This window comes from Macaca fascicularis, chromosome 6 (assembly GCF_037993035.2).
Source record: "Macaca fascicularis isolate 582-1 chromosome 6, T2T-MFA8v1.1".
Lineage (NCBI taxonomy): Eukaryota > Metazoa > Chordata > Mammalia > Primates > Cercopithecidae > Macaca > Macaca fascicularis.
The window spans coordinates 78,760,889-78,787,280 of NC_088380.1; the positions used below are offsets into that span (position 1 = coordinate 78,760,889).

Sequence of the window (26,392 nt, forward strand, 5' to 3'; positions counted from 1 at the left end):
ATGTAAGAAGGTAAGGTTTTAGGGTTGTAACTTGGTGAAAGCACTTTTGTGATCTGTTGTATGTTGTGGCTTTAAGGGTGGCAGTACATTACATTAATCTATAATCACCACATTGTTTTAAATTGTTTATTTTTTTTTTTTTAAGAAGTCTGTCTTCAGAGTACAACCAATGTGATTAATTGTGCCTTTAACAAAGTCATTCAATGTCTAAACAAGTTCAGTATCTGAAACATCTTCATGAGGAAAACAGAAGGAAAAGAATTTCAAAACACAGACCAGGAAACAATCACAAAATATAGGTTTAATTACTACTTTTAAACTTAAAAAAAAAAAAAAAAAGGAAAACAAATATAAGTATTCCAGTAAGACTTGCTACTCTGAATAATGTAACATTTTTTCTAAGTTCTATAAATATACTAGAAGTTTTAGAACACATACAGACACTTAGGAAAAGAAAGGCTAGTTCCTTGGAAATGGCAATCCAGGATGATACAATCACTTGATGACAGAAGGTAAGCCTTTCTTACAGTTAGATTTTAGCAGATAATTTTGCCACTAATATAAATGGGTGATGTGTGGATCACAAGTTCTACAAGGCGAATAAAAATATTGACTCCAGGTAATTTCTGGATACTACAAAAATGAAGTTTGCTTGTTTTTTTAGAACCAAAATTACTATCTTGTAAGATACAAAGAAAGCTTGATATTAAGTATGAAAACATAAGCATAACACTTGTAACTAAACACACCCATGAAAGACTAGATGACACCTGAAACGTTTTCCAAAATACTGTAACACAGATGAGTAATACTAGTATAAATTCTTTATTTACATTAAGATCTGTTTCAGTTTGCTGGTGTGACCAAACCTTAGAAGGTAATCCCAAGGGATAAAGCAGAACATAAGAGCAGATATTTAGATATTAGTACAGGCTCAATTTGATGCAATCATAAACCTTCAAGATTTCTAGTCACTGAAACCCCATTGTAAGTAGTGTTCTGGAGTCTACTAAAAGTAAATCTTTAATGACTAGATGTTTTCTTTACCATCTACACTGAATGGAAATACCATGAATATAGACACATTTTAAGTAGAAGACCGACGTTCTAAATCATGCTGTTTGATTTTATAAAAAATCATAATAGACCCTCTCACCTTTAAAAGTTGTAGAGAAGCTTTATAATAAATTCTTAAATATACTAATTTCTGTGATGTCTAGCAATTGAATAATTTATAACTTGAAAGAACTAAAATACTGCTAATAACCATCTGCTTTATATTACACAAGGAAATATACACGTATGTACACAAAAAGTGAACTTCCTTCACAAACAAGTTCACAAAGGACTATGTGTAATGTGACTGGACATTCAACAACTAGCTGGTTGAAATCACATTTTCAGTCCCCTGTAATTGTGAAATTTTTTCTAATGCCTTGCAAAAACTACAGATAACTGATTAAGTTCATGTAGGTTCCTTATTGAAGATAAACTGTGGTATAAATTCTATACTCAAGTTACTGAACATGAGTTAGGTTTTTCCAAGTGATCTAATTTTTCCTTTTATAATCTATAAATCCCAAAATAACATTTTCTGTCAGAGATCATCTGTAACAGAAGTGTTCTTGTGTGCTAAACAAAAACCTTAGAAATTGCTTAGAATTCACTTACTATTTAACCCAAACAAGTTTAACAAGAATAAGTTTATACTGTTAGCCCCCAGTGGTCATATATGATTAAACATTTTTTGTAAACTCAACTATATTCACACATCGAGTTGAGCCAGTGAGCTCAATCTTTAAAAAACTACACTTCCCAAAAGAAAGTCTTTTAGTGCTCACTTCAGCAGCACATATACTAAAATTGGAATACAGAGAAAATTAGCATGGCCCCTGTGTAAGGATGACACACAAATTCATGAAGCGTTCCATGTTTAAAATAATTTAAAAAGAAAGTAGTTTAAACAAACCCAAGTAAAAATAAAATATCTAAAAGTATTGTTTTCAAATCTAAGAAATGAAAAATGTAAAGGTTAAGCATTTACTGAATCTTAACAGAGTATTTCCCTTTGTGATGTTGACAGAAGTTTCTCATAAAATGTATAAAACAGCATAAATGGTAGATTAACTAATAGTAGTCATACTTTTTTTTTTTAACTTAGTATTAGATTTGTTGAGAAAATAAATGGCCAAAGCACTTTAATTTTCATTTAGTATGAAATAATCTGGCTTACCTCTGACTAATAATTAAAGAAAATATAGGATAATACAGGTGTTCAAAATCTAACACAAATAAGAGGGTTTACTATTTTGTCTGCTAAAAGATTTTAACTAATTAGATCGAAAATACCAACATCCCCAAACAAAATTTATTGACATGACATCAGCTTACTATAGACTGAATAAACTTTCAACATCAATCCTTAGCTATCTCAAATAATGATACAAATCGCAATGTTTCTTTTGCGTAAGGATCAAGATCAAGCTATTTTTAAAACAATCTAAATGGTCTCAAAACATTCTCCAACTTAAGTGCAAACTTGAGTACACATAATATTTCCAAAGAGTAGAATTGTTTTTAGATTTTCTTTGGATTCTAATAACCATTTTGTTCATTTTTAAATAAATTACAAAAATTAACAGTTCAGGGTTTTTTTCTTCAAATTTTCCTAGGCCTTTGCTATGGCAACACAATATACACTTAACAGGCCAGCTTGCAACCAGTACTCACAGTACAAATCAAAGGATGACTGAAGCCTCTTCCAATTTGATTGAAGCCCTTGTAACCATAGTTCCCCAAGGCAGTTTTACCCATGCCATATAGGTCTAACATTGTGGAGTGCACCTCCAAACCTACCCAAAAATGGACATCAAGGGCATAAGCCAGCAGGCAGGAAGATCTGTTGATTGGAGAATCACTCCATGAGTTAGAGAAGTGATGAAAGCTGTGGGGGAATAGAAATAAGACTGTAGTAGAATTAGGGAGGTGGCAAAATTTAAGGAGATGCCTTAGGAAGGAGCCTCACACTTCTGAAATATAGATGTTAACTGGGTTAGGATAAAAGTAAAATCTCCAGCTTAATTTATCTGTCTGATCAGGACCAGAAGTCCAAATTAAACTATGTCTCTAAATTATAGTTGTGATTTTTACCTGATTAAAGGTGAAAGTGAAGTCTAAACTTCTAGGCATCTGCACATATGCAGACAAAAAATTATAGCAAACTAATCCTTCAAATGAAATTTTAAATAATTAGTCCCCACATGCCACAGTTAAATCCCTGACAGTACTGTTAACATCAGATGATAGAATAAATATGTGTACCTTTCCATAGTGAAGTCAAAGGAAAAAAACGCATTATATCTAGGATTAAGAGGCCAAAACCAAAATATCTTCATGAACATTTGACCGTAAGTTTGTTTCTCTTTTTGTGCTCTCGTTTACTTGAAGTTATATTTATTCTAATTTATTGACACTTTTGTTTAGGCATGCCTACATTTTAAAAAATTGGTGATTGGTTTTGAAATTTAAAACTTCTAGAACCCTCACCAAGTTTTACTATTAAAACCCTTAGTATAAAAGATTTCTGTGATCCTTGTAAGTAATGGAAATCCTGCTACTTTCAGTTTTTTAATTATATTTTTGAAATAATGGTCAGATGTACCACCTGATAAAGAAAATATAATATGATCTGGTTTCCAAAATTGAAACATGGTTAATAAAAATAAAAAATTGCATTTACCAAAAATAGCCTGAATAATTAAAAAGAATGGTGAATTCTACGTTCTAAAGGGAAGCGAAAAACTGCATAGTAAATAAGTTCAAATTGAAATTTTGGAAATTTTTGTCCTGTGCCCCATGCTGTTTATTAATTACCATATTTTAAAAACAATTATGTTACAAAGAAGAGGGTTTATCATCCACTTTTCTTCTTCCTTCAGGTCAGCTTAGCTTTCTTCTTAGCAGGTCCTTTATGCCCTTTGGCCTTTCTTCTTAAATTCCGCCTGTCTACCACAGGCACTTCCACTTCTATTTCCTCTGAGCTGCTATCAACAGCTTTTTCTGCCGATTGTGTAAACTGATCCAGTTGCTCAGAAGATGCTTCAGACTGCTCCTCTGACTGGTTCTTCTGTCCTGCATTCTGTGAAAATGGCACATCTTCAAGTTCAACCTCTATCAAAGAACTCTGAGGAAGAGCAGTAGATGTTTCCTGGGGCTCAGATACCCCCTCCTCACCCTGGTCTTCCAATGAGGAAGTAGTATTGGGAGATAAGTTCTCAGAGACTGGTTCTTCAGAAAATTCAGCTATCACAGAGTTTGGAAAACCACCATCAGATCGTTCTTCATGTGACATAGTAGCAACATTATCTGAACTCCCAAGGTGTGCTTTCTTTCTTGGAAGTAGGGACAGTTTCTCTTCCGTGTGCCCCTTTACATCAGATGTGCCTTCATCCATCAACATTTCTGAGTCAGGTATACGTGGGGTCTGAAAATTAAAAACCTAGTCAGTAAATAAACTTGTAATACAGTTCTAAAAATAAATTCTTCTCAGACTCTAATATGCAATGACACTGAACTACAATTTAAACAATTCAGTATTCATTACTCAAAATCATGTATTTTTTTGAATTTCTGTTCTGCTAAAGGTGTATATATTCTGAATACAACTCAATTTCTTCAAAATTGTGTCACATGGTAATTTTAATACACTAAGTTCTTTGAGGATATAATAAAATAATTATTTGTAATTAAGACACATTAAACTTCATATCAAGATTCTTCAAAATCATGAATCAACTCAGTTTTTTTAGTTTCCTGGTGTTACTGGAGCCAGAACCAAAAATACCTTGGGACTTCACTGTGCCACCACACTTAAGTTTGACTACGGTTTCATTAGGTAAGTTAGGGCAATGGACGTTTTATTCTTTTACTTAGGTGAGACACTAATAAATAATCCCATACAACAGTTTTTTAGCCATAAACTATAATGTTCAAAAGTAACAAAATTAAATTTCTTTTAAAATACTCCAGGATTTTTTCCCCCACTAACTTAATCTGTCTGCCTAATTAACACAAATATAAATTACTGTTTTAGTCATAGACTATATAACCAATATAGGTACTCAAATATTTGATAATGCTTTATCCATTTTTCTAAGCATTTCCTAAGTACAAAGTATTAAAAGTAATAAAACTCATTTTGTTACCACATATCAGATATGAATGTTTATAATATTTGAATTTATAGAATATTACTGATTACATTTTCTTATAATATCAAATCTACTATAAAAGTTAATCTTCCTAAAGCACTGTACATGTTAAGGTGGAAGCAAATATGTATACCATGCACCCTCCCCCCTAATGTCACCAACATTGGTATACTTTATTAAAAAATAGCTCATCGCCCCTTACCTTATCTGGTGCATCTGCCTCAGAGAGTTTTGAAGATTCTACCACCAGTGGAACAAGATTTGTAGAATCTTCACTGGAATTAAAAGGCTGCAATTTTAATTCTTCATCTAAAATTTCACTAGTGGAGTCTTCCTCTTCTGTTATAAGTGAGGTCTTAAGAGAATCATCCATTATCTCACCATTCATAGGCTCTAATTCAGATTCCTACACCATGAGAAGAGGGGGAAAAAGGACATGATTACAAACTAACTTATTTGTCATGCATGACGGGTCCCTTCTCAGTGCCTACCTATCCTATACCAAGACTCAAGTTTACATTATAGAACATAGGTTAAAGAACAGTCTTATTGGGGGAAGAGGGAAACTCATAAGCCAGTATCAGCAAAATAAAATAATCCTGAGTACCCCATACTCCCACTGCTCTTAAGGAAAGATAGGGCAGGACCAGGATGCTCTGTGGATACACAGTGTGGGTCGGAGATTCAATGAAAAGACCCTACCCACTTCTTGTTCTTCCTTCTTATAGGGCAATCATGGGAAGAACCTTTTCAGGAAAAAGGCACCAGAGTATAGACTTGATGCCCGTTCTTTACATAACACCAGCTGTTCAAAATCTGGAATCTTTGGGTCCTATGGGAAATTACAGTTTACTGTGCCAGACGTAGGAAGCACTAACAGTCTAATGGGAAGTTCAGTTTAGGTGCTGCTGCTGCTTGCTGGGAGGAGAGAGTCCCAGTCTCAGTCAACGCCAGGGTCATTTCTGAACAGTCCTGCTCCTTGCATATCATTAAAATATGGAGATGCTATTTGATAACATGAACTCTCCAATTTCTAAAATTCTTCCAAAGTTTATCGATTAACTTATATTTAATGTCAAGTATTTCTAATCCTGACATTCTAATACTTAAAGGGAATTTTATTACCATTATTAAAATTATAAAACTGATGCACTCAAGTGTTCACAAAAGATTTGACTGCATTGTGTAGGACCCCTAAAAGCATATCAAGGAAATTTTTCCAAAAGAGAAATCAGGGATTTTAATTTTTCTATAGTAAGAAAGCAAATTGTTCTAAAATAAAAATCATCTATAAAATAATATCTATTTTATTATACCAGATGATACACAGAAGAGAGTGCACACAGAAGGTAATATAAAGCTCATAAAAATGACCAGAGTGGGAGAGAGAGGTAAGTCTAGAGTTACTGGTCATTCCCAGAGATAAAACAGTTGAAGTCATGAGATTGGATGTATTTTCAAAAAAGAAAACATGAACCAAAGTTCAGAAAATCAAGGACTTTTTCCAGTGTGTCCACAATAAGGGGGAAAAAGCAAGTATGAGAAGAGTCAAAAAATAAAAATAATACTTCAGAGATAGAAAAACCAAGAAACCAGCCTGGCCAATATGGTGAAACTCCATCTCTACTAAAAATATAAAAATTAGCCGGGTGTGGCGGCACTCGCCTGTAGTCCCAGCTATTCGGGAGGCTGAGGCAGAAGATTAGCTTGAACCCAGGACGCAGAGGTAGCAGTGAGCCAGAGAGATCGTGCCAGCCAGAGGAGACAGAGCGAGACTCCGTCTCAAAAAAAAAAAAAAAAAAAAAAACAAGAAACCAAAGTGCAGTAGTGTTATGAAGTCAGGAGACCAGAGAACCTCAGGAAGAGAGGATAATCAACCCAGGTTAAAAAAAAAAAAATTAAAATGGAAGTTGTCACTGGCACTGCTATATGTCTTATTGGATGAAATAGGTTCCATGAAGTATGTACAATATAATCTTAACTTTTTAAAAGTTAAGAAAAGGACAGGCGTGGTGGCTCACACCTGTAATCCCAGCACTTTGGAAGCCAAGGCAGGTGGATCATGAGGTCAGGAGTTCAAGACCAGCCTGACCAAGATAGTGAAACCCCATCTCTACTAAAAATACAAAAATTAGCTGGGTGTGATGGCGGGCACCTGTAATCCCAGGTACTGGGGAGGCTGAGGCAGAGAACTGCTTGAACCCGGGAGGCAGAGGTTGCAGTTAAGCCGAGATTGTGCCACTACATTCCAGCTTGGGCGACAGAACGAGACTCTGTCTCCAAAAAAAACAAAAACAAAAGTGAAAGAAAACCCCCACAAATACATATTTCCATAAACGTCTAGATGCATACAAATCTTGTTTTTAAAAAATTTGAGGTTTAACTTCCCATATGTACTTTTTTTCATTTTCTCAATTTTCTACAATAAAAATGCCATTTAAAAATAGTTTCCAGCCAGGCACAGTGGTTTACACCTGTAATCCCAGCACTTTGGGAGGCCAAGGGGAGCGGATCACTTGAGGTCCAGAGTTCAAGACCAGAGTGGCCAACATTGGCAAAAACCCTATCTCTACTGAAAATACAAAAATTAGCCCGGCATGGTGGCACATGCCTGTAATTCAAGCTACTCAGGAGGCTATGGCATGAGAATCGCTTAAACTCAGGAGATGGAGGTTGCAGTGAGCTGAGATCATGCCACTGCACTCCGGCCTGCGTGACAGAGTGAAAATGTCTCAATACACACACACACACATATGCATATATATAGTTTCCTATCAAAAAGTGGGATACGAACATGAATAGACAATTCTCAAAAGAAGATACACAAATGGCCAACAAACATGGAAAAATGCTCAACATCACTAATTGTGATGGCTAATACTGTAAACTTGATTGGATTGAAGGATGCAAAGTATTGATCCTGGGTGTGGCTGTAAAGGTGGTGTTACCAAAAGAAATTAACATTTGAGTCAGTGGACTGGAAGAGGCAAACCCACCCTCAGTCCAGGTGGGCACCATCTAATCAGCTGCCAGCATGGCCAGAATAAAAAGCAGGCAGAAGAACATGAAGAGATTAAACTAGCTTAGCCTCCCAGCCTACATCTTTCTCCTGTGCTGGATGCTTCCTGCCCTCAAACATAGGACTCCAGGTTCTTCAGCTTCGGGACTCAGACTGGCTTCCTTGCTCCTCAGCTTGCAGACAGCCTATTGTGGGACTTTGTGATCGTGCAAGTTAACATTCCTTAAAAACTCCCCTTTATATATACACCTATCCTATTAGTTCTGTCCCTCTAGAGAACCCTAACAGACTTTGGTACCAGGAGTGGTTCTAGAGGAACAGAATATTAAGGATGGAGTTCTTTTGTCGGTGGGTTTCTGGAGATGGCTCCTTAATATGATCAGACCCCAAAATGCTAAGGACTCTACTTCTAGTAGTTCGGCGAACACTGATAGTCCTTGGCATGAACTGTTTAGAGTTATGCAAAATAAATGCATTTGACACTCCTGATTCACCACTTCTGAGAGGGAAAAAGTTTGGTGACTCTACACTTAATACCTTTGACCATATGTGGAGAACCAAGGAACACAATGAAGTTGGTTGGCTGCTCCTAAGTTCACTGGACAAAGTGATGAAAAACAATGATGAACTCAGGGATTCTAACTCCAGGTTTCAAAAGCAGATACTTCAAAAGCCCTGAGTGAGAGTCTTGTCTCCTGTAGACAAAGAGCTGAAATTGTGGAAAATCAGACACAACCTCTTATCTTGTGAGTGGCTGACCTGCAATGAAAGGCACATGCACAGCCTCGCCAGGTGTTTACTGTTAAAGTGAGAGCCCTGATTGGAAAAGAATGGGAACCTGCAACTTGGAATGGGGACATGTAGGAGGACCCTGATGACGCTGGGGACACAGAGCTTATAAACTCTGATGAGCCTTTTTGCCAGAAGAAACAGCTTCACCATCCCCAGTAGTGGTAACATTACCTCAGGAGAGGAGAATCAGCCCTGTTTGCTTCTAGACCTATAAGGACTAAAGTCCCAGCGGCCCCCTAGAGGTGAAGTTCAGAGTGTAACCCACAAGGAGGTGTGCTACACTTGAAAAACACTGAGTTTTCTAATTTATATAGGCAGGAATCTGGAGAACAGGTGTGGGAATGGATGTTAAGGGTGTGGGATGATGGTGGAAGGAACACAGAGTTGCATCAGGCTAAATTTATTGATTTGGGCCCACTAAGCAGGGACTCTGCATTTAATGTTGCTGCTCAGGGAGTTTAAAAAGGTTCTAATAGCTTGATTGCTTGGTTAGCTGAAATACGGATTAAAAGATGGCTCACTCTGAGCGAGCTAGAAATGCCTGATCTCCCTTGGTTTAATGTAGAGGAAGGGATCCAAAGGCTTAGGGAGATTGGGATGGTGGAGTGAATTAGTCACGTTAGACCTACTCATCCCAGCTGAGAAGGTCCAGAAGATATACCCTTGACCAATGCTTTGTGAAAGAGATTTGTGAGGGCAGCACATGAATCTTTGAAGAGCTCTATGATTGCTCTTCTCTATATGCCAGATCTAACTGGGAACCACAGTCACTCAACTACAAAATTTAAATACAATGGGAATAATTGGATCCAGAGGTGGCAGGGGCCAAGTGGGAGCACTCAACCATCAAATGCAGGGTGGGCGAGCTACCATAATGGACCACAGAGGCAAAGCAGCAATCAGAATTATCTGACTTGTGTAGAGCTTTTGCACTGGCTAATTAATCAGTGTTCCCAGAAGTAGAATTGATAGGAAGCCTACTGAATTCCTACTTAATTCATATAAATGGAAAACTTCCAGGTCAAGTGGACAAAAGACTAATTTGAATTACAGAAAACAAGAGAATCACAGCCCCTCAATTTCCAGACTTGAGCCACTTTATAGACCCAGAACCCCTTGAATTAAGCCCCCTGAGGAAGGACTCCACTACAATACCGACAATTTATGCTGTGAATCTTTCTCCCATCCTTCTCCAAGGAGACTTCTGGCCTTTGACCAGGGTAACTGTGCACTGGGGAAAGGGAAATGATCAGACATTTCGAGGACTACTGGACACTGGCTCTGAGCTGACATTGATTCCGGGTGACCCAAAACGTCATTGTGGTTAAAGTAGGGACTTATGAAGATCAGATAATCTAATGGAATTTTAGCTCAGGTGTGACTTACAGTGGGTCCAGTGGGTCCCCGGACTCATCCTGTGGTCATTTCTGCAGTGCCAGAATGCATAATTGGTATAGACATACTTAGCAGCTCACAGAGCCCCCATATTGGATCCCTGACTGGTGGGGTGAGGGCTATTATGGTGGGAAAGGCCAAATGGAAACCATTAGAGTTGCCTCTACCTAGAAAAATAGTCAAACACACACAGTATCACATCCCTGGAGGCACTGCGGAGATTAGTGCCAACATCAAGGACAGTGCAGGGGTAGTGATTCCCACCACATCCCCGTTCAACTCTCTCATTTGGTCTGTGCAGAAGACAGATGGATCTTGGACAATGACAGTGGATTATCATAAGCATAACCAAGTGGTGACTCCAGTTGTAGCTGCTGCACCAGATGTGGTTTCATTGCTTGAGCAAATTAACACATCTCCTGGTACCTGGTATGCAGCCACTGATTTGCCAAATGCCTTTTTCTCTGTTCCTGTCCATAAGGCCCACCAGAAGCAATTTGTGTTCCACTGGCAAGGCCAGCAATATACTTTTACTGTCCCACCTCAGGGGTATATCGACTCTCCACATTTGTGACATAACCTTGTTCAAAGAGACCTTGATTGCTTTTTGCTTCCACAAGTTATCACACTGGTCCATAACATTGATGACATTATGCTGATGGGATCCAGTCAGCAAGAAGTAGCAAGCACACTGACTTACTGGTGGGACATTTGCATGCCAGAGAATGGGAAATAAATCCAACTACAATTCAGGGACCTTCTACCTCAGTAAAATTTCTAGGGGTCCAGTGGTGTGGGGCCTGTGGAGATATTCCTTCTAAGGTAAAGAGTAAGATGCTGCCTTTGGCCCCTACTACAGCCAAGAAAGAGGCACAACACATAGTTGGCCCACTTGGATTTTGGAGGCAACAAATTCCTCATTTGGTTGTGTTACTCCAACTCATTTATCGAGTGACCCGAAAGGCTGCCAGTTTTGAGTAGGCTCCAGAACAGGATAAGGCTCTGCGACAGGTCCAGGCTGCTGTGCAAGCTGCTCTGCCACTTGGGCTGTATGATCCAGCAGATCCAATGGTGCTTGAGGTGTCAGTGGCAGATAGGGATGCTGTTAGGAGCCTTTGGCAGGCCCCCATAGGTGAATGACAGAAGAGGCCTCTAGGATTTTGAAGCAAGGTCCTGCCATCTTCTGCAGATAACTACTCTCCTTTTGAGAGACAAGTACTGTTTGGAGCCTTTGACAGGCCCCCATAGGTGAATCACAGTGGAGGCCTCTAAGAATTTGGAGCAAAGCCCTGCCATCTTCTGCAGATGCTCTCCTGTTGAGAGACAGTTCTTGGCCTGTTACGGGGCTTTGGTAGAAACTGAATGTTTGACTATGGGTCATCAAGTCACCATGCGACCTGAACTGCCTATCATGAACTGGGTGCTTTCTGACCCATCTAATCATAAAGTGGGTCATGCACTGCAGCATTCCATCATCAAATTGAAGTGGTATATATGTGATCGGGCTTGAGTAGGTCCTGAAGACACGAGTAAGTTACATGAGGAAGTTGCTCAAACGCCCATGGTCTCCACTCCTGCCACTCTGCCTCCTTTTCCCCAGCCTGCACCGATGGCCTCATGGGGAGTTCCCTATAATCAGTTGACAGAGGAAGAGAAGACTAGGGCCTGTTTCACAGATGGTTCCACATGATATGCAGGCACCACCCAAAAGTGGACAGCTACAGCACTACAGCCCCTTTCTAGAACATCCCTGAAGGGCACTAGTGAAGGAAAATCTTCCCAGTGGGCAGAACTTCGAGCAGTGCACCTAGTTGTGCAGTTTGCGAGGAAGGAGAAATGGCCAGATGTGTGACGATATACTGATTCATAGGCTGTAGCCAATGGTTTGGATGATGGTCAGGGATTTGAAAGAAGCATGATTGGAAAATTGGTGACAAAGAAATGTGGGGAAGAGGTATGTGGATGGACCTCTCTGAGTGGTAAAAAACTGAAGATATTTGTATCCCATGTGAGTGCTCACCAAACGGTGACCTCAGCAGAGGAGGATTTTAATAATCAAGTGGGTAGGATGACTTGTTCTGTGGACACTACTCAGCCTCCTTTCCCAGCCACCCCTGTCATCGCCCAATGGGTCCATGAACAAAGTGGCCATGGTGGCAGGGATGGAGGTTACACGTGGGCTCAGCAACATGGACTTCTACTCACCAAGGCTGACCTGGCTACGGCCACTGCTGAGTGCCCAATTTGCCAGCAGCACAGACCAACACTAAGCCCTTACGACACCCTTATGACACCAGTCCTCAGGGTGATCAAACAGTTAATTGGTGGCAGGTTGATTATACTGGACCTCTTCCATCATGGAAAAAGCAGAGGTTTGTCCTCACTGGAACAGACACCTACTCTGGATATGAGTTTGCCTATCCTGTATGCAGTGCTTCTGCCAAGACTACCATCCATGGACTCACGGAATGCCTTATCTGTCATGGTACTCCACACAGCATTGCCTCTGAACAAGGCAGTCACTTTACAGCTAAAGAAGTGCGGCAGCGGGCTCATGCTCAGGGAATTCACTGTTCTTACCATGTTCCCCATCATCCTGAAGCAGTTGGATTGACAGAACAGTGGAATGTGCTTTTGAAATCACAATTACAACACCAACTAGGTGATAATACTATGCAGGGCTGAGGCAAAGGTCTCTAGCAGGCTGTGTAGGCTCTGAATCAGCATTTCAGTATATGGTACTGTTTCTCTTATAGACAGGATTCACAGGTCCAGGAATCCAGGGGTAAAAGTGGGAATGGCCTCACTCACCTTCACCCCTAGTGATCCACTAGCAAAATTTTTGCTTCCTGTCCCCATAACATTACGTTCTGCTGGCCTAGAGGTATTAGTTCCAGAGAGAGGAATGCTGCCACCAGGAGACACAACAATGATTCCATTAAACTGGAAGTTAAGATTGCCACCTGGACACTTTGGGCTCCTCCTAAAGTCAACAGGCTGAGGGAGCTACAGTGTTGGCTACGGTGACTGACCCAGGCTATCAAGATGAAATCAGTCTACTACTCCACAATGGAGTTAAGGAAGAGTATGCATGGAATATAGGAGATCCCTTGGGGTGTCTCTTAGTATTACGATGCCCTGTGATTAAGGTCAATGGGAAACTACAACAGCCCAATCCAGGCAAGACTACAAATGGCCCAGACTCTTCAGGAATGAAGGTTTGCGTTACTACACTAGGAAATAAAAAACACAACCTGCTAAAGTGCTTGCTGAAGGCAAAGGGAATACAGAATGGGTAGCAGAAGAAGGTAGTCATCAACACCAGCTTCAACCACGTGACCAGCTGCAGAAATGATGACTGTAATTGTCATGAGTATTTCCTCCTTATTTGGTTAAGAACATGTTTGTGCATGTATACACTTGTAATAAGAAAATACCTTCATTTTATTTCCCTTTTCCTTCATCATGTGACATAAGATTTATTGACTTCATATGAGCAATTAAGTGTTAACTTTACATAATATTATTTGGGTTGGGGGTTTCCAGTTGTACGAATGACAGTTGTATTGTGTTAGGCATAATTATTACATTATTGTCTTTATTTAAAGACTATGTATGATCTCAGGAAGTGTGTATGGGTTCAAGCTGACAAGGGGTAGACTTGTAATGGTTAATACTAAGTGTCAACTTGATTGGACTGAAGGATGCAAAGTATTGATCCTGGGTGTGGCTGTAAGGGTGGTGTTACCAAAAGAAATTAACATTTGAGTCAGTGGACTGGAGAGGCAAACCCACCCTCAATCCAGGTGGGCACCATCTAATCAGCTGCCAGCATGGCCAGAATAAAAAGCAGGCAGAAGAACATGGAGAGATTAGACTGGCTTAGGCTCCCAGTCTACATCTTTCTCCAGAGCTGGATGCTTCCTGCCCTCAAACATCAGACTCCAGGTTCTTTAGCTTTGGGACTCAGACTGGCTTCCTTGCTTCCTTGTTCCTCACCTTGCAGATGGTCTACTATGGGACTCTGTGATCATGTGACTTTATACTCCTTAATAAAGTCCCCTTTATATACATCTATCCTATTCTGTCCCTCTAGAGAACCCTAATATACTAATTATCAAGGAAATGCAAATCAAAACCACAATTTGATACCACCTTACTCCTGTAAGTATGGCCACAATAAAAAAAACAGATGTGGGAGTGAATATGGTGAAAAGGGAACACTTTTACACAACTGGTTGGAACTAAACTAGTACAACCACTATGGAAAACAGTGTGGAGATTCCTTAAAGAACTAAAAGTAGAACTACCATTTGATCCAGCAAGCCCACTACTGGCTATCTACCCAGAAAAAAATAAGTCATTATATCAAAAAGACACTTGCACGTGCATGTTTATAGCAGCACAATTTGCAACTGCAAAAACTATGGAACCAAGCTAAATGCCCACCAACCAATGAGTGGATAAAGAAAATGTGGTATATATAGGCCGGGCATGGTGGCCTGTAATCCCAGCACTTTGCGAGGCCAAAGTGGGCAGATCAGAAGGTAAGGAGATCGAGACCATCCTGGCCAACATGGTGAAACCCCGTCTCTACTACAAATACAAACATTAACTGGGTGTGGTGGTGTGTGCCTGTAATCCCACCTATCCGGGAGGCTGAGACAGGAGAATCACTTGAACCAGGGAGTCGGAGGTTACAGTGAGCTGAGAGCGTGCCACTGCACTCCAGCCCAGCAACAGAGCAAGAGTCCATCTCAAAAAAAAAAAAAAAAAAAAAAAAAAAGTGGTATATGTAGACCATGGAATACTACTCAGTCATAAAAAATGAATGAAATAACGGCATTCACAACAACCTGCATGGAGTTGGAGACCATTATTCTAAGTGAAGAAACTCAGGAATGGAAAACCAAACATCGTATGTTCTCACTCATAAGTGGGAGCTAAGCTATGAGGATGCAAAGGCATAAGAGTGATATAATGGACTCTGGGGACTTGCAGGAAAGGGTAGGAGGGGGGTGAGGATAAAAGACTACACATTGGGTATAGTATACAACACTACTTGGGTGACGGGCGCACCAAAATCTCAGAAATCACCACTAATGAATTTATCGATGTAACCAAACACCCATCTGCTCCCCAAAATTACTAAAATAGGCCGGGCGCGATGGCTCACGCCTGTAATCCCAGCACTTTGGAAGGCCAAGGTGGGCGGATTGAGATTGAGGTCAGGAGATTGAGACCATCTTGGCTAACACGGTGAAACCCCATCTCTACTAAAAACACAAAAAATTAGCGGGACGTGGTGGTGGGCACCTGCAGTCCCAGCTGCAGTGAGCCAAGACTGTGCCACTGCACTCCAGCCTGGGCAACAGAGCAAGACTCTTGTCTCAAAAGAAAAAAAAAAAAAAGGAAAAAGAAATATTACAAAAATAAACATAAGAATATCATTTCATGAGGCCAGGTACGGTGGCTCATGCCTGTAATCTCAGCACTTTGGGAGGCTGAGATGAGTGGATCAGGAGTTCAAGACCAGCCTGGCAAACATGGTGAAACCCTGTCTCGGCAGATCACGAGGTCAGATCATCAAGACCATCCTGGCTAACACGGTGAAACCCCGTCTCTATTAAAAACACAAAAAATTAGCCGGGCGTGGTGGTGGGCGCCTGTAGTCTCACCTACTCGGGAGGCTGAGGCAGGAGAATGGCGTGAACCTGGGAGGTGGAGCTTGCAGTGAGCCAAGATGGCACCACTGCACTCCAGCCCGGGACAAAGCGAGACTCTGTCTCAAAACACACACACACACACACACACACACACAAATTAGCCGGGCATGTTGGTGCACCTGTAATCCTAGCTACTTGGGAGGCAGAGGCAGGAGAATTGCTTAAACCCAGGAGGTGGAGGCTGCAGTGAGCTGACACAGCATGTCACTTCATGAAATAGAGGAAGCAGGAGCTAAATCAGAGTAACTTAAGAACACAAAACTAGTGGGGCACGGTTGCTCATGCCTGTAATCCCAGCACTTTTGGGAGGCTGAGGCGGGCAGATCACCTGAGATCAGGAGTTCGAGACCAGCCTGGCCAAAGTGGTGAAACCCTGTCTCTACTAAAAATACAAAAATTAGCTGGGCATGGTGGGGGGCACCTGTAATCCCAGCTACTTGGGAGGCTAAGGCAGGAGAATCACTTGAACCCAGGAAGCAGAGGTTGCAGTGAGCCAAGATCACACCACTGCACTCCAGCCTGGGTGCAAAGAGCAAAACTCCGTCTCAAAAAGAAAAAGAAAACAAAATCAGTAATATATAGTTTCACTTGTTCACCTGCCTGCTGGACTTGGCAAACAGCTGAAAGATTTTTTCAAGAAACATATGAAAGAAGAAATAGGGAATCTGTGGAAAGGAAAAGATGGAAGACATTAAAGAAAAAAATGGAAATGGATAAAGAAAAAAGAAGCTGGGGATAAATACTTTAAAGCTGCAAAAATCAACCCAGATGAAGAGTTTACTTATTTACCAAGGGTTTATATATTTTTTCCTAGTGTTTAAAAAACATGAATTTAGTTATTTTTCCAGAAATTTGTGAGATCAATAGTCATCAAATTTTTTTTTTTCTGGACTAGTAATTCTTAGCCCTCTAACGAAAATGGGGGTGCCATTGAAGGTTTATTGCACCTGAAAGCATTTTAACTGGTTCTATACGAGATCTTGTATCATTTGTGTATGTGTGTTTAATTCTACAAATTAACTTATATTTTAAACGCACCGAAAGATCTTACTAAACATCCCTATTTTATCTTTGATATAATTCAAATTTTTGTAAGTGCAAACTTTTATAAACTAAATTATCCTTGTAATTTTATCCTCTCCCCAACTGTAGTACCTGACCTTGCTTAATATATATATGCTTTTTAACACTACACACAATTTCTAAGACTCTAAAATATATCAGTATACTTTTCTAACAATATATGATTACGAAAGGTAAAATTTAGTTTACTTATTTTCATTTTACTGAGTAAGTGATCTCATACCTTTTCACCATCTTGCTTCTCTTGCTGTGGCGGCGTTTCCAGTGCTGGCCGTGCATCTTTATCACTGCTTTCATCCTCAAATTCAATCCCTCTCTGTTCGGGTTCTTCTTCCAGGAATTCTTCTGAGCTCTCTGATGGGCGTGCAGTGGACTCCAATCTAAAAAACAAAAGAAAACCATTCTCATTTGTTTCATTAAGGATAAATATAAAATCTCAGAAGTCCTTTCTTAAAGTAACATTTTAGAGAATCAACTATGTTGTCAACAACTTCAGATTTTACAAGTCTAAAACCAATCTCTTCATCCTCTTATAATATTACCATCTTCTCAATTATGTAAACTAGACCCTTCTTCTTTTATTCTATCCATATCTTATTGGATCTTATCTTTTTTTTTTTTTTTTTTTTTTGAGACAAAGTCTCACTCTGTTGCCCAGGCTGGAGTGCAGTGGCGCGATCTCGGCTCACTGCAACCCTCCACCTCCCAGGTTCAAGCAATTCTTCTGCCTCAGCCTCTCGAGTAGCTGGGACTACAGGCGTGTGCCACCACACTCAGCTAATTTTTTGTATTTTTAGTAGAGACAGGGTTTCACCATGTTAGCCAGGATGGTCTCCATCTCCTGACCTCGTGATCCACCCATTTCGGCATCCCAAAGCGCTGGGATTACAGACGTAAGTCACCGCGCCCAGCCTGTATCATACCTTTTTTTTTTTTTTAACCTCATTTATACTGAAGGACCATGGATCTTACTCTATTAGAATCAGCATATATCCTGGTTTACCTGGAGCAGTCCCAGTTTACAGACTTTTGTCCATAATTATGGATACTGGCATAATTATTAATAATGCTCCTTTCATTCTCAAAAATGTCACCTTGGACAACACACTATATGGTTTAGTTCTAACTCCAAAGCTGCCTTTCAAATATATTCCTGACTTTCTATGCCCATTTTCACAGCTCTGCTTCAGGTCCCAGTTCTCTCTGGAGCACTGTACTTCTTCCCAATTCATCTTCAGACTTACAGTACATCTTCATCAAGGCTTTCAGAGCTGTCTTTCTAATGCACATTATCTATACCTGTGATAGCCCAGCTCAGAAACTTCTGGTGGTTCTCTATAAGCTCAGTGAATAAAGTGCACCTTCTTTGAAAGCCTAACATATTTGTTTGTTTTTGTTTTTGAGGCAGGGTCTCCCTCTGTCATCTAGGCTGGAGTGCAGTGGTGTGATCTCGGCTCACTGCAACCTCCACCTCCTGGGTTCAAACGAGTCTCCTGCCTCAGCCTACTGAGTAGCTGGGATTACAGAAGTGTGCCACCACGCCGGGCTAATTTTTGTATTTTTAGTAGTGACAAGGTTTTGCCATGTTGGCCAGGCTGGTTTCGAACTCTTGACCTCAGGTGATCCACCCGCCTCGGCCTCCCAAAGTGCTGGGATTACAGGCATGAGCCACCATGCCCAGCCTAGACCCTTATATTTACCTTATTCATCAATTATCCTTAGTAACATTCCTCCTAGCTTTGTGCCTTTGCTCATGTCAGTGCTTTAGTTGAAATCTGTACTGATACAATAGCCACGAGACACACTTCACTATTTTACATTTAAATTAAAATTAAATGAAACAATTCAGTTCTTTAGTTGCACTAGCCATACTTCAATGGGCACACTGGCTAATGGCTATTATACCGGGCAGTGTAAATACAAAACATTTCCATCACTGCAGAAAGTTCTACTTCTCAGCCTTGGTGTAGAAAAGGGATCAGCAAACCTTTCCTTTAGGCATCGTGGGCCATATGGTCTCTGTTCCAACCATTCAACTCTGCCATTCCAATGCAAACATAACTAAAAATATATAAGCTTAATAATATATAAAAATATATGTATGCTTAATTTAAAATATATAAGCTTAATGAGCATGGATGTCTTACAATAAAATTTTATTTACAAAAACAGGTGGCAGGTCAGATTTGGCCTACAGGCCATAGTCGGTGGACCTTTACACTAGAAAGTCTTCTGTCTCAGCTCCACTTGTTGGGTTTCTATTTACCTTTGATGCCCAGGCCCAAATGCCAAATCTCTCCATTCCCTCAATTAGAATCTAACACTCTTTCCTCAGTATCCACAGCATTCTGCACTTTCCATTATTGTACAATCACAATCCACCTTATGGTGCTCTTAAACTGTGTTCATATCTCTCTTTACCCCTAGGCAGTCAATCCTTTGAGGGCTAAGATGATGTTTTGTTGTTCATATGTTTGAGCAAACAGTCAAGCATAAACTCCTACTGTTCTGCTTATGAAAAGCAAACAAAATTCCACAATAATTCTGGGAGGCTCAATTTAAAATACATTTTTACCCTTCTAAAAAGGGTACTACATCAAAATATGGCTCAGTGAGAAAACCAGTTTTCTAAACTCATTTTTTAATTACTAGATTTAAATATTTCCTTATATCTATCTTTAACATTACAAATTTTTCACCAAAACAAACATTTACAAACCTAATTACCCAAATTTAAAATTATTTGCGTAATAGGATAAGCATAGCTACAGAATTCTCTACTTGACTACAATAATTTGACAGTTAAAATGGCGAAGTTTTGAATTAACTAAATGGTTGACTCAGGAACAGCTGGCAGAACTGTTAGGGCAGAAATCTAATTTTATTATAAAAGTTAGAGTCTTGCTTTAAGATTCAAAGACAGAGGATACAAGTTGAGACTCAAGTGTTCTGTTGATTCAGCTGGCAACTAAATTCCTGAAGGAACTGACTCTACTATTTATGGTTATCACTAATTTACAAATTATATCCAATAGCCCAGTAAAATGAATCAATAAAGTAAAACTGAGGGTATTTTAAAACTGACTAGAGCCTGTTCACGTCAACTCCCCCAAGTCTGCGAATCCTCTGCTCTGAGACCGTCTGGACTGCCTCGACCCCAGCTTTCTCTCCTTTGAAAACACTAAGAATAATGTCACTGCATCAGTTTTTACTAGAGCCAATCAACTGTCATGCCTGAAACAGGGATCGTACTCAGATTGCCCTCCGTCCCAATAATCACGAAGTGCACATCTGTAAGAAGGGACACCAGTGGGTGAAAGCTCATGAACTCAAGGAGCACAGTGGACACATCACAGGTACTGACTGGGGCTCCCAAGAGCGACCGTGTGGTCACTTGTGGGGCAGACCACAAAGCCTATGTCTGGAGTCAGCAAGATGGTGTCTGGAAGCCAACCCTGATGATCCTAAGAATTAATCACACAGCTACTTTTGTGAAGTGGTCCCCTCCAGAGAACAAATTTGCTGTGGGAAGTGAAGCACAACTCATTTCTGTTTGTTACTTTGAGTCTGAAAATGACTGGTGGGTGAGCAAGCACATTAAAAAGCTGATTCGCTCCACAGTCCTCAGCTTGGATTGGCATCCCAACAAAGTTTTGCTGGCAGCAGGATCATGTGACTTCAAACACAGTGTGTTTTCTTCCCACATTAAAAAAGTGGATGAAAAGCCAGGCAGCATGACCTGGGACAGCAAGATGCCTTTTGGGCAGCTGATGTCAGAGTTTGGTGGCAGTGGCACTGGTGGCTGGGTCCACGGGGTCAGCTTCTCTGCCTGTGGGAGCCACCTGGCCTGGGCCAGCCACGACAGCACCGTGTCTGTTGCTGATGCACAAAAAGTGTGCAGGTCTCAATCTGAAGACGGAGTTCCAGCTGCTCCTGAGTGTGTCATTCATCTCAGAGAACAGTGTCGTGGCTGCTGGCCATGACTGCTGACCAATGCTCTGTAACTACGATGACTATGGCTGCCTGACCTTTGTCTCCAAGTTAGAGATTCCAAAACAGAGCATCCAACGCAACATGTCTGCCATGGAATGCTTCTGCAATATGGACAAGAGGGCCATGACTGAGGGCTGCAACATGGCTTTGGAGATGCTGCACCAGAATAGCATCGCTCAAGTCTCTATTTATGAGGTGGACAAGAAAGATTGTCACAAATATTGCACTACTGGCATCGATGGAGCCATGACAATTTGGGATTTCAAGGCCCTCTGGATAATGTGAAGCTGAGTGAGCCTCCACCATCCAGCATGACAAACTGTGGCTGACCACAGCTGCGCCATGGCACGATGGTGAGGAAGCCAGCCCCAAGGAAACACAAAAACACGTATCACGCCAATACCGTGTGGTTTTGTTTGAATATAAAATTGGTGAAACAGTTGGTATTTTAAAAGCAATGGTTTTTTGTTTTTGTTTTTTTGCAATTTCATTCCATTCTTGACCAAAGCTTCTCTTTAAGCAGTTTATTATGGAAAACTGTCACACTAACTTAAAAGACAGCGTGAGGGAGATATGTAAACTGTCCACTAGAAAATTAAATAAAAGAACTGAATGTGGGGGGAAAAAAAACTGACTAAATCTCAGCATTACTTAAAACCATACCATCAAATTGAGCATTGGTGATAATGACTAATTTGGGATAATATAATGGCTAGATATTCTCCTAGATTTTCACACATGAAGTGAGTTTATGCCAGTCTCTTATTAACAACTTCTCCCAATAGCATTGTCAAGGTAACACTTAGCACTGATAAACAACTAATAATCTTGTACAAGAATTTAAATATGGATAATTCAAATATTACCTCCTAAACCAAAGTCATCTGCTACACAATGTAATAAATAGCCTCTACCTTAAATGCTAAATACTAGTATGAAAGTGCAAATAAACAAAAAATGAGAGTAAAATAAACAATTATTTACTTGTTTAATGAAGCTGTAGGTGAAGTCTGGGAGGTCTTTTCATCTTCGCCTTGAGAACTGCTAAATTCAGAATCCTGAAACCGCTTTCCAATCTTTGGCCGCTTTAGATTACTACTTCGAGTACGAGTGGAAACTGATGTTTTTTCATGACCTGAGGAGAAAAACAGCAAAACTGCACTTAGTTGATTATATATTAAAAGGACTACCTATTAAAATACACAGAAATGCAAGAACTACACTGGTTTACACATATTCTCCACATTACACAGGTTCACCCTCCTCTCACACCAGGCTAAGAAAATTATTTAGATTATTATATAATCTAAATTATATAATAACTTTGTCAAGTTATATGAACTGTAGAATTAATTTCTCACATTTCCCTGTTACCTTGGGCTTTGCAAAGTGTTTTTGTATTTCACTTGCATTCTCTCCCAATAATCTTGAAAAACAAACAACGTAGACATTACCATCCCTATTTTATAGCTAAGGAAATAACGAAGAGAGAGGTACAATAGCTTACTCAGTGTTCACACAGCAAAATCAGTGGCAGTGGTGGCACGAGAACCTAGATCTAGATTTTAGAGCTGGTTAAGTATTCACTTACTCAGGGTGACATACCACACACGCATGCACGCATATACACACACACTGCCCTAATGTGAAGTGTCTCAAATACTTACTGATATATCAGTTGAATTTCTTACCTTCAGAAGTGCTTGCAAAGGCATCTTTTAGAGAATCAATCTAAAAAAGAGATAGATTCAAAACCAAAGTTTTAGACTATTTTTTCTCCCTATGGATCTATTTACAGTTTCAAAGAAAAACTTGTAAAATGTTTTTCAAATAGCACTTTTTGTTAAGAACATTTACTTTAAAAATAAAAAGATTATAGTTCAGCTTCAGTTTAAAAGACTGAGAACATATGCAAGTCATTTAATATGTCACAGTGTGTCCACTAGTGTCTCCTAGTTCTGTCCTCAGCCACCTTCTCTGCTCAGTCCACATGCTCTCCCTTCGCTATGCTTACTTCAGTATCTGCTTATTGATGAATTCAAATATGCGACTTAAGCCTCCAAACTCTCTTCCTGATTTCCAAAGCTCTGTTTCCAATGAAATATCTCCCAGTGCATGTCCCATCCAATTTCACACTCAATTATTCCCAAAATGAACTTTATCTTTCCCCAACATTATTCCCTATCTTGCTTAATGACAATTCAGTCAGTCATTCTAGCCAGAAAACAGTGAGTCAGTAATGACCTCTTCCTAACCCACATTTAATCAATCACAAAGCCTTTCAATTTTAACTGAAGAATCTCTCAAAACTGCCCTGTCCTTTGTATTACCATTGCTTTAGTTTATGCCTTTACTCTCTTGAACTTCAACTATTCCAACAGCCTCCTCACTCATATCCCTTGCTCTAATCACATCCAGTCTACACCCCTCCATCCTGATGACAAAGTGATACTTTCAAATCACAAACTGTACCATTTTTTTGCTGAAAAAAAAAACAAGAAAAAACTTTTAATGGCCAACCACTGCTTAGAATACAAATTCTCTACCTATTCAATACCAAATACCTCTTTCATATCAAACATGCCATTTCCTTTACACCTCTGTAACTTTTTCACATGCTATCCTCTGGAATGTCCTAACAAAATTCCCACCCACCCTTTAAAAGTCATCCTCTCCTATGTACCTCCAATTACTTGCTATAATAAGGCAATTATTATGCTATAGTATATTATATATTTCCAACAATGGACCATCTAGTTCTCCCATGTCTAAGAACTGTATCTTTATATGTCCAATGCTTGCCATAGTAACTACTTCGTTCATCCATTACATGCTTACTAAAACTCCACAATATAGTGGGCACACAGCCTTCAATTTATAGAACAAAAGCAAGGGAGCAATTGTGATAAATCATATGACAAAAATCTTGCTTCAAGAAACTTGTAGTTCAACAAGAAAAGGTTAAAATGTAGATTAAGATGAATAAATAAAAGGTGCAAAAAGTATAAGAGAAATATATGTAATGTTTTATGTATAAAAACAGGAAAAAGCACATAACAATACCATCATCGCCTAAAGAATAAATCATGTAGTTGAAATAAACTAAACTATTTGTGGTACTAACAAAAAGAGATATAACATAAATAGTTTAAAACAACAAACATTTTCCTTCAACTATTTAAAACATTAAAGTAATATGAAGAATATGAATTTCTAAAATCTTAAATAGGTTAGATTCTAAAATCTAATTTATGCTGTCAACTGTATGATATAGTACCACTGTAATATATTCTCACTCAAATGACACATCTAAAATTATTTGGCTTAGTATTAAAGTAAATCATTGCTCTCATTACATTTATAAGAAGAGTAGATTTTCTACTTTCCTTGATTTTATAACTGGCCAGTACTAAATGAATCTGTGTATATCTGAGGAATTTGGACTGCAATAGGACAGGAGCTTATTTTCAAGTTTGAATTTCCAAAAGTAGGAAAAAAATTCCCAAAAATCTAACTCCTTATATATATAGTTATTCTTTAAAATATTAACAAATTTTCCACTCAAATAGTCAACTCTCATGCTAATTAAGACAGAAAATAAGCACAAATAATTCCCTAAAGTAGTTGTTTCTAAAATATGCCTATGCATTTACATAGACATATTCAACACTCACCAAAAATAAACTTAGATACACAGGTACAAAAATATGACTGCAATAAATGCCATCCCCCAAAACGCTAGACTGCTAGAGTCCCATCAACGGGCCTGTATTTTAAGCAGTATCAAGTACCACAAAACATCACTTCTAGAAAAGGACCTGGTAAGTCCTGTGGAGTTTGGTAATGGGACCTGTCCTTCTACTTTCAGGATACCTAATATTTGCAAAGTGCATTACATTCTACAAAGACCTAGCATATACAGCCTCGAACTTTACATAACAACTTCATAGTCTTTCACCTACTAATTCCACTTCTGGAAATTTGTATGTTAAGAGAAGTAATTACATATGCACAAGGATTCATATATAAATGTGTTTGCTCCTGGGTCATTTAAAAATGTTAAAAATTTACGGATCCTATGTTAAGGAAACAAATAATGATAGTTACATAAAACAGATAATAGAATAGTGTGCTACTATTTAACAATCATGTTTTAATGATTTAATGCCACAGAAAATGCTTCCAATATTACATTAATGGAGAATAGCAGTTAAGCAATCCAAGAGAATAAAAACAAAAATACAATATATACAGATATATGCTTTATAATATGCAATATTAAATATATATGCAAAAATTTTAACAGTGGCTATATCTGAATAGTGGGATTATAGATTTTTATTTTCTTCTATATTATTTTATGTTTGTCCTAAATTACCTTTAATTAGCTCATAATACTTTTAACATCATTAAAATTATTTTTCAAAGAAAATTAAAGTCTTTAGTAATATTAACAGAAGATGCCAGGAAAACTAACACAGTAGAAATTACATAGCTTTGTTGAATGAACTATGACATTTAAAACTCAAATATAAACTGAATCTATTTTTTAAAAACACAAAAATTATTTACAACAATAAACATACAGACAGTGTACCTACAGTTAGCTGCATCTCACTAGACTGATTGTCTTCAGTTCTTGCTTCATATTCTGGAACATATGCAGGACCATATTCTCCAGACATAGGTCTTTTAGGTTCATTTTGAGAAACTGCTGTGTATAGAGGAATTTTAAAAACTGTAACCCAATCAGTATTTGGTTTTAAGTGTAACATTGTACTAATTTTCCTAACAGCTCTGAGGAGCAGCCTAGACAGAAAGAGTCACAAAAATCTAGGTGTGAGATGTTCTCTTCACCAATACCTTATAATGCAACATTGCCATTATATACAATGTTAAATAGTTGTTTTAAGTATTTAGTAGCTTTGGGGAGAAGTGCATGAGATTAGGGGGTACTCTGGACCCCCTGGTGACTATTCTATGCCATTTCAGTAATCTATGTTTATTTCTTACCCACCAATTCCTACTGGGCTGTTCTAGGTCTTCTTGTTACTAGGGACTCAAAAGTTAATACATCACAAATATTCAAACTTTAGACAAGAGTCTGTTACTAGAACGATCACATTATAATACACCACTACTCTGGACTCTAAGACACAACCATTACTAGCCAC

At 39.0% G+C, this 26,392-nt stretch overlaps 1 protein-coding gene, 1 non-coding gene and 1 pseudogene across 13 annotated transcripts in view; 2 read left to right on the top strand and 1 right to left on the bottom strand.

The window, feature by feature from the left end:
* Window positions 1–281: 281 nt before the first annotated feature.
* FAM169A (family with sequence similarity 169 member A) overlaps window positions 282–26,392 on the bottom strand; it is an 89,818-nt gene continuing 63,707 nt past the window's right edge. For 6 of the 12 annotated variants that reach the window (XM_073993621.1, XM_005557151.5, XM_005557154.5 and 3 more), the window contains 6 exons: window positions 25,820–25,932; window positions 22,910–22,949; window positions 22,203–22,353; window positions 17,449–17,605; window positions 5,413–5,616; window positions 3,839–4,483 (listed from right to left, as the gene is read on the bottom strand). In XM_073993621.1, coding sequence (XP_073849722.1) covers window positions 3,935–4,483; window positions 5,413–5,616; window positions 17,449–17,605; window positions 22,203–22,353; window positions 22,910–22,949; window positions 25,820–25,932 — 1,214 coding nt within the window. In that variant the 3' untranslated portion in view covers window positions 3,839–3,934. Of the gene's footprint in view, window positions 2,945–3,838; window positions 4,484–5,412; window positions 5,617–17,448; window positions 17,606–22,202; window positions 22,354–22,909; window positions 22,950–25,819; window positions 25,933–26,392 lie in introns of those variants that run through there. The other 6 variants (XM_073993619.1, XM_073993618.1, XM_073993622.1 and 3 more) reach the window with 3 other exon arrangements.
* Window positions 1,834–1,937, top strand: LOC123574189 (U6 spliceosomal RNA). Its single transcript, XR_006699086.2, has one exon. It is a non-coding gene; the product is annotated as a U6 spliceosomal RNA (small nuclear RNA).
* Window positions 20,378–21,609, top strand: LOC102119623 (actin-related protein 2/3 complex subunit 1A pseudogene; annotated as a pseudogene).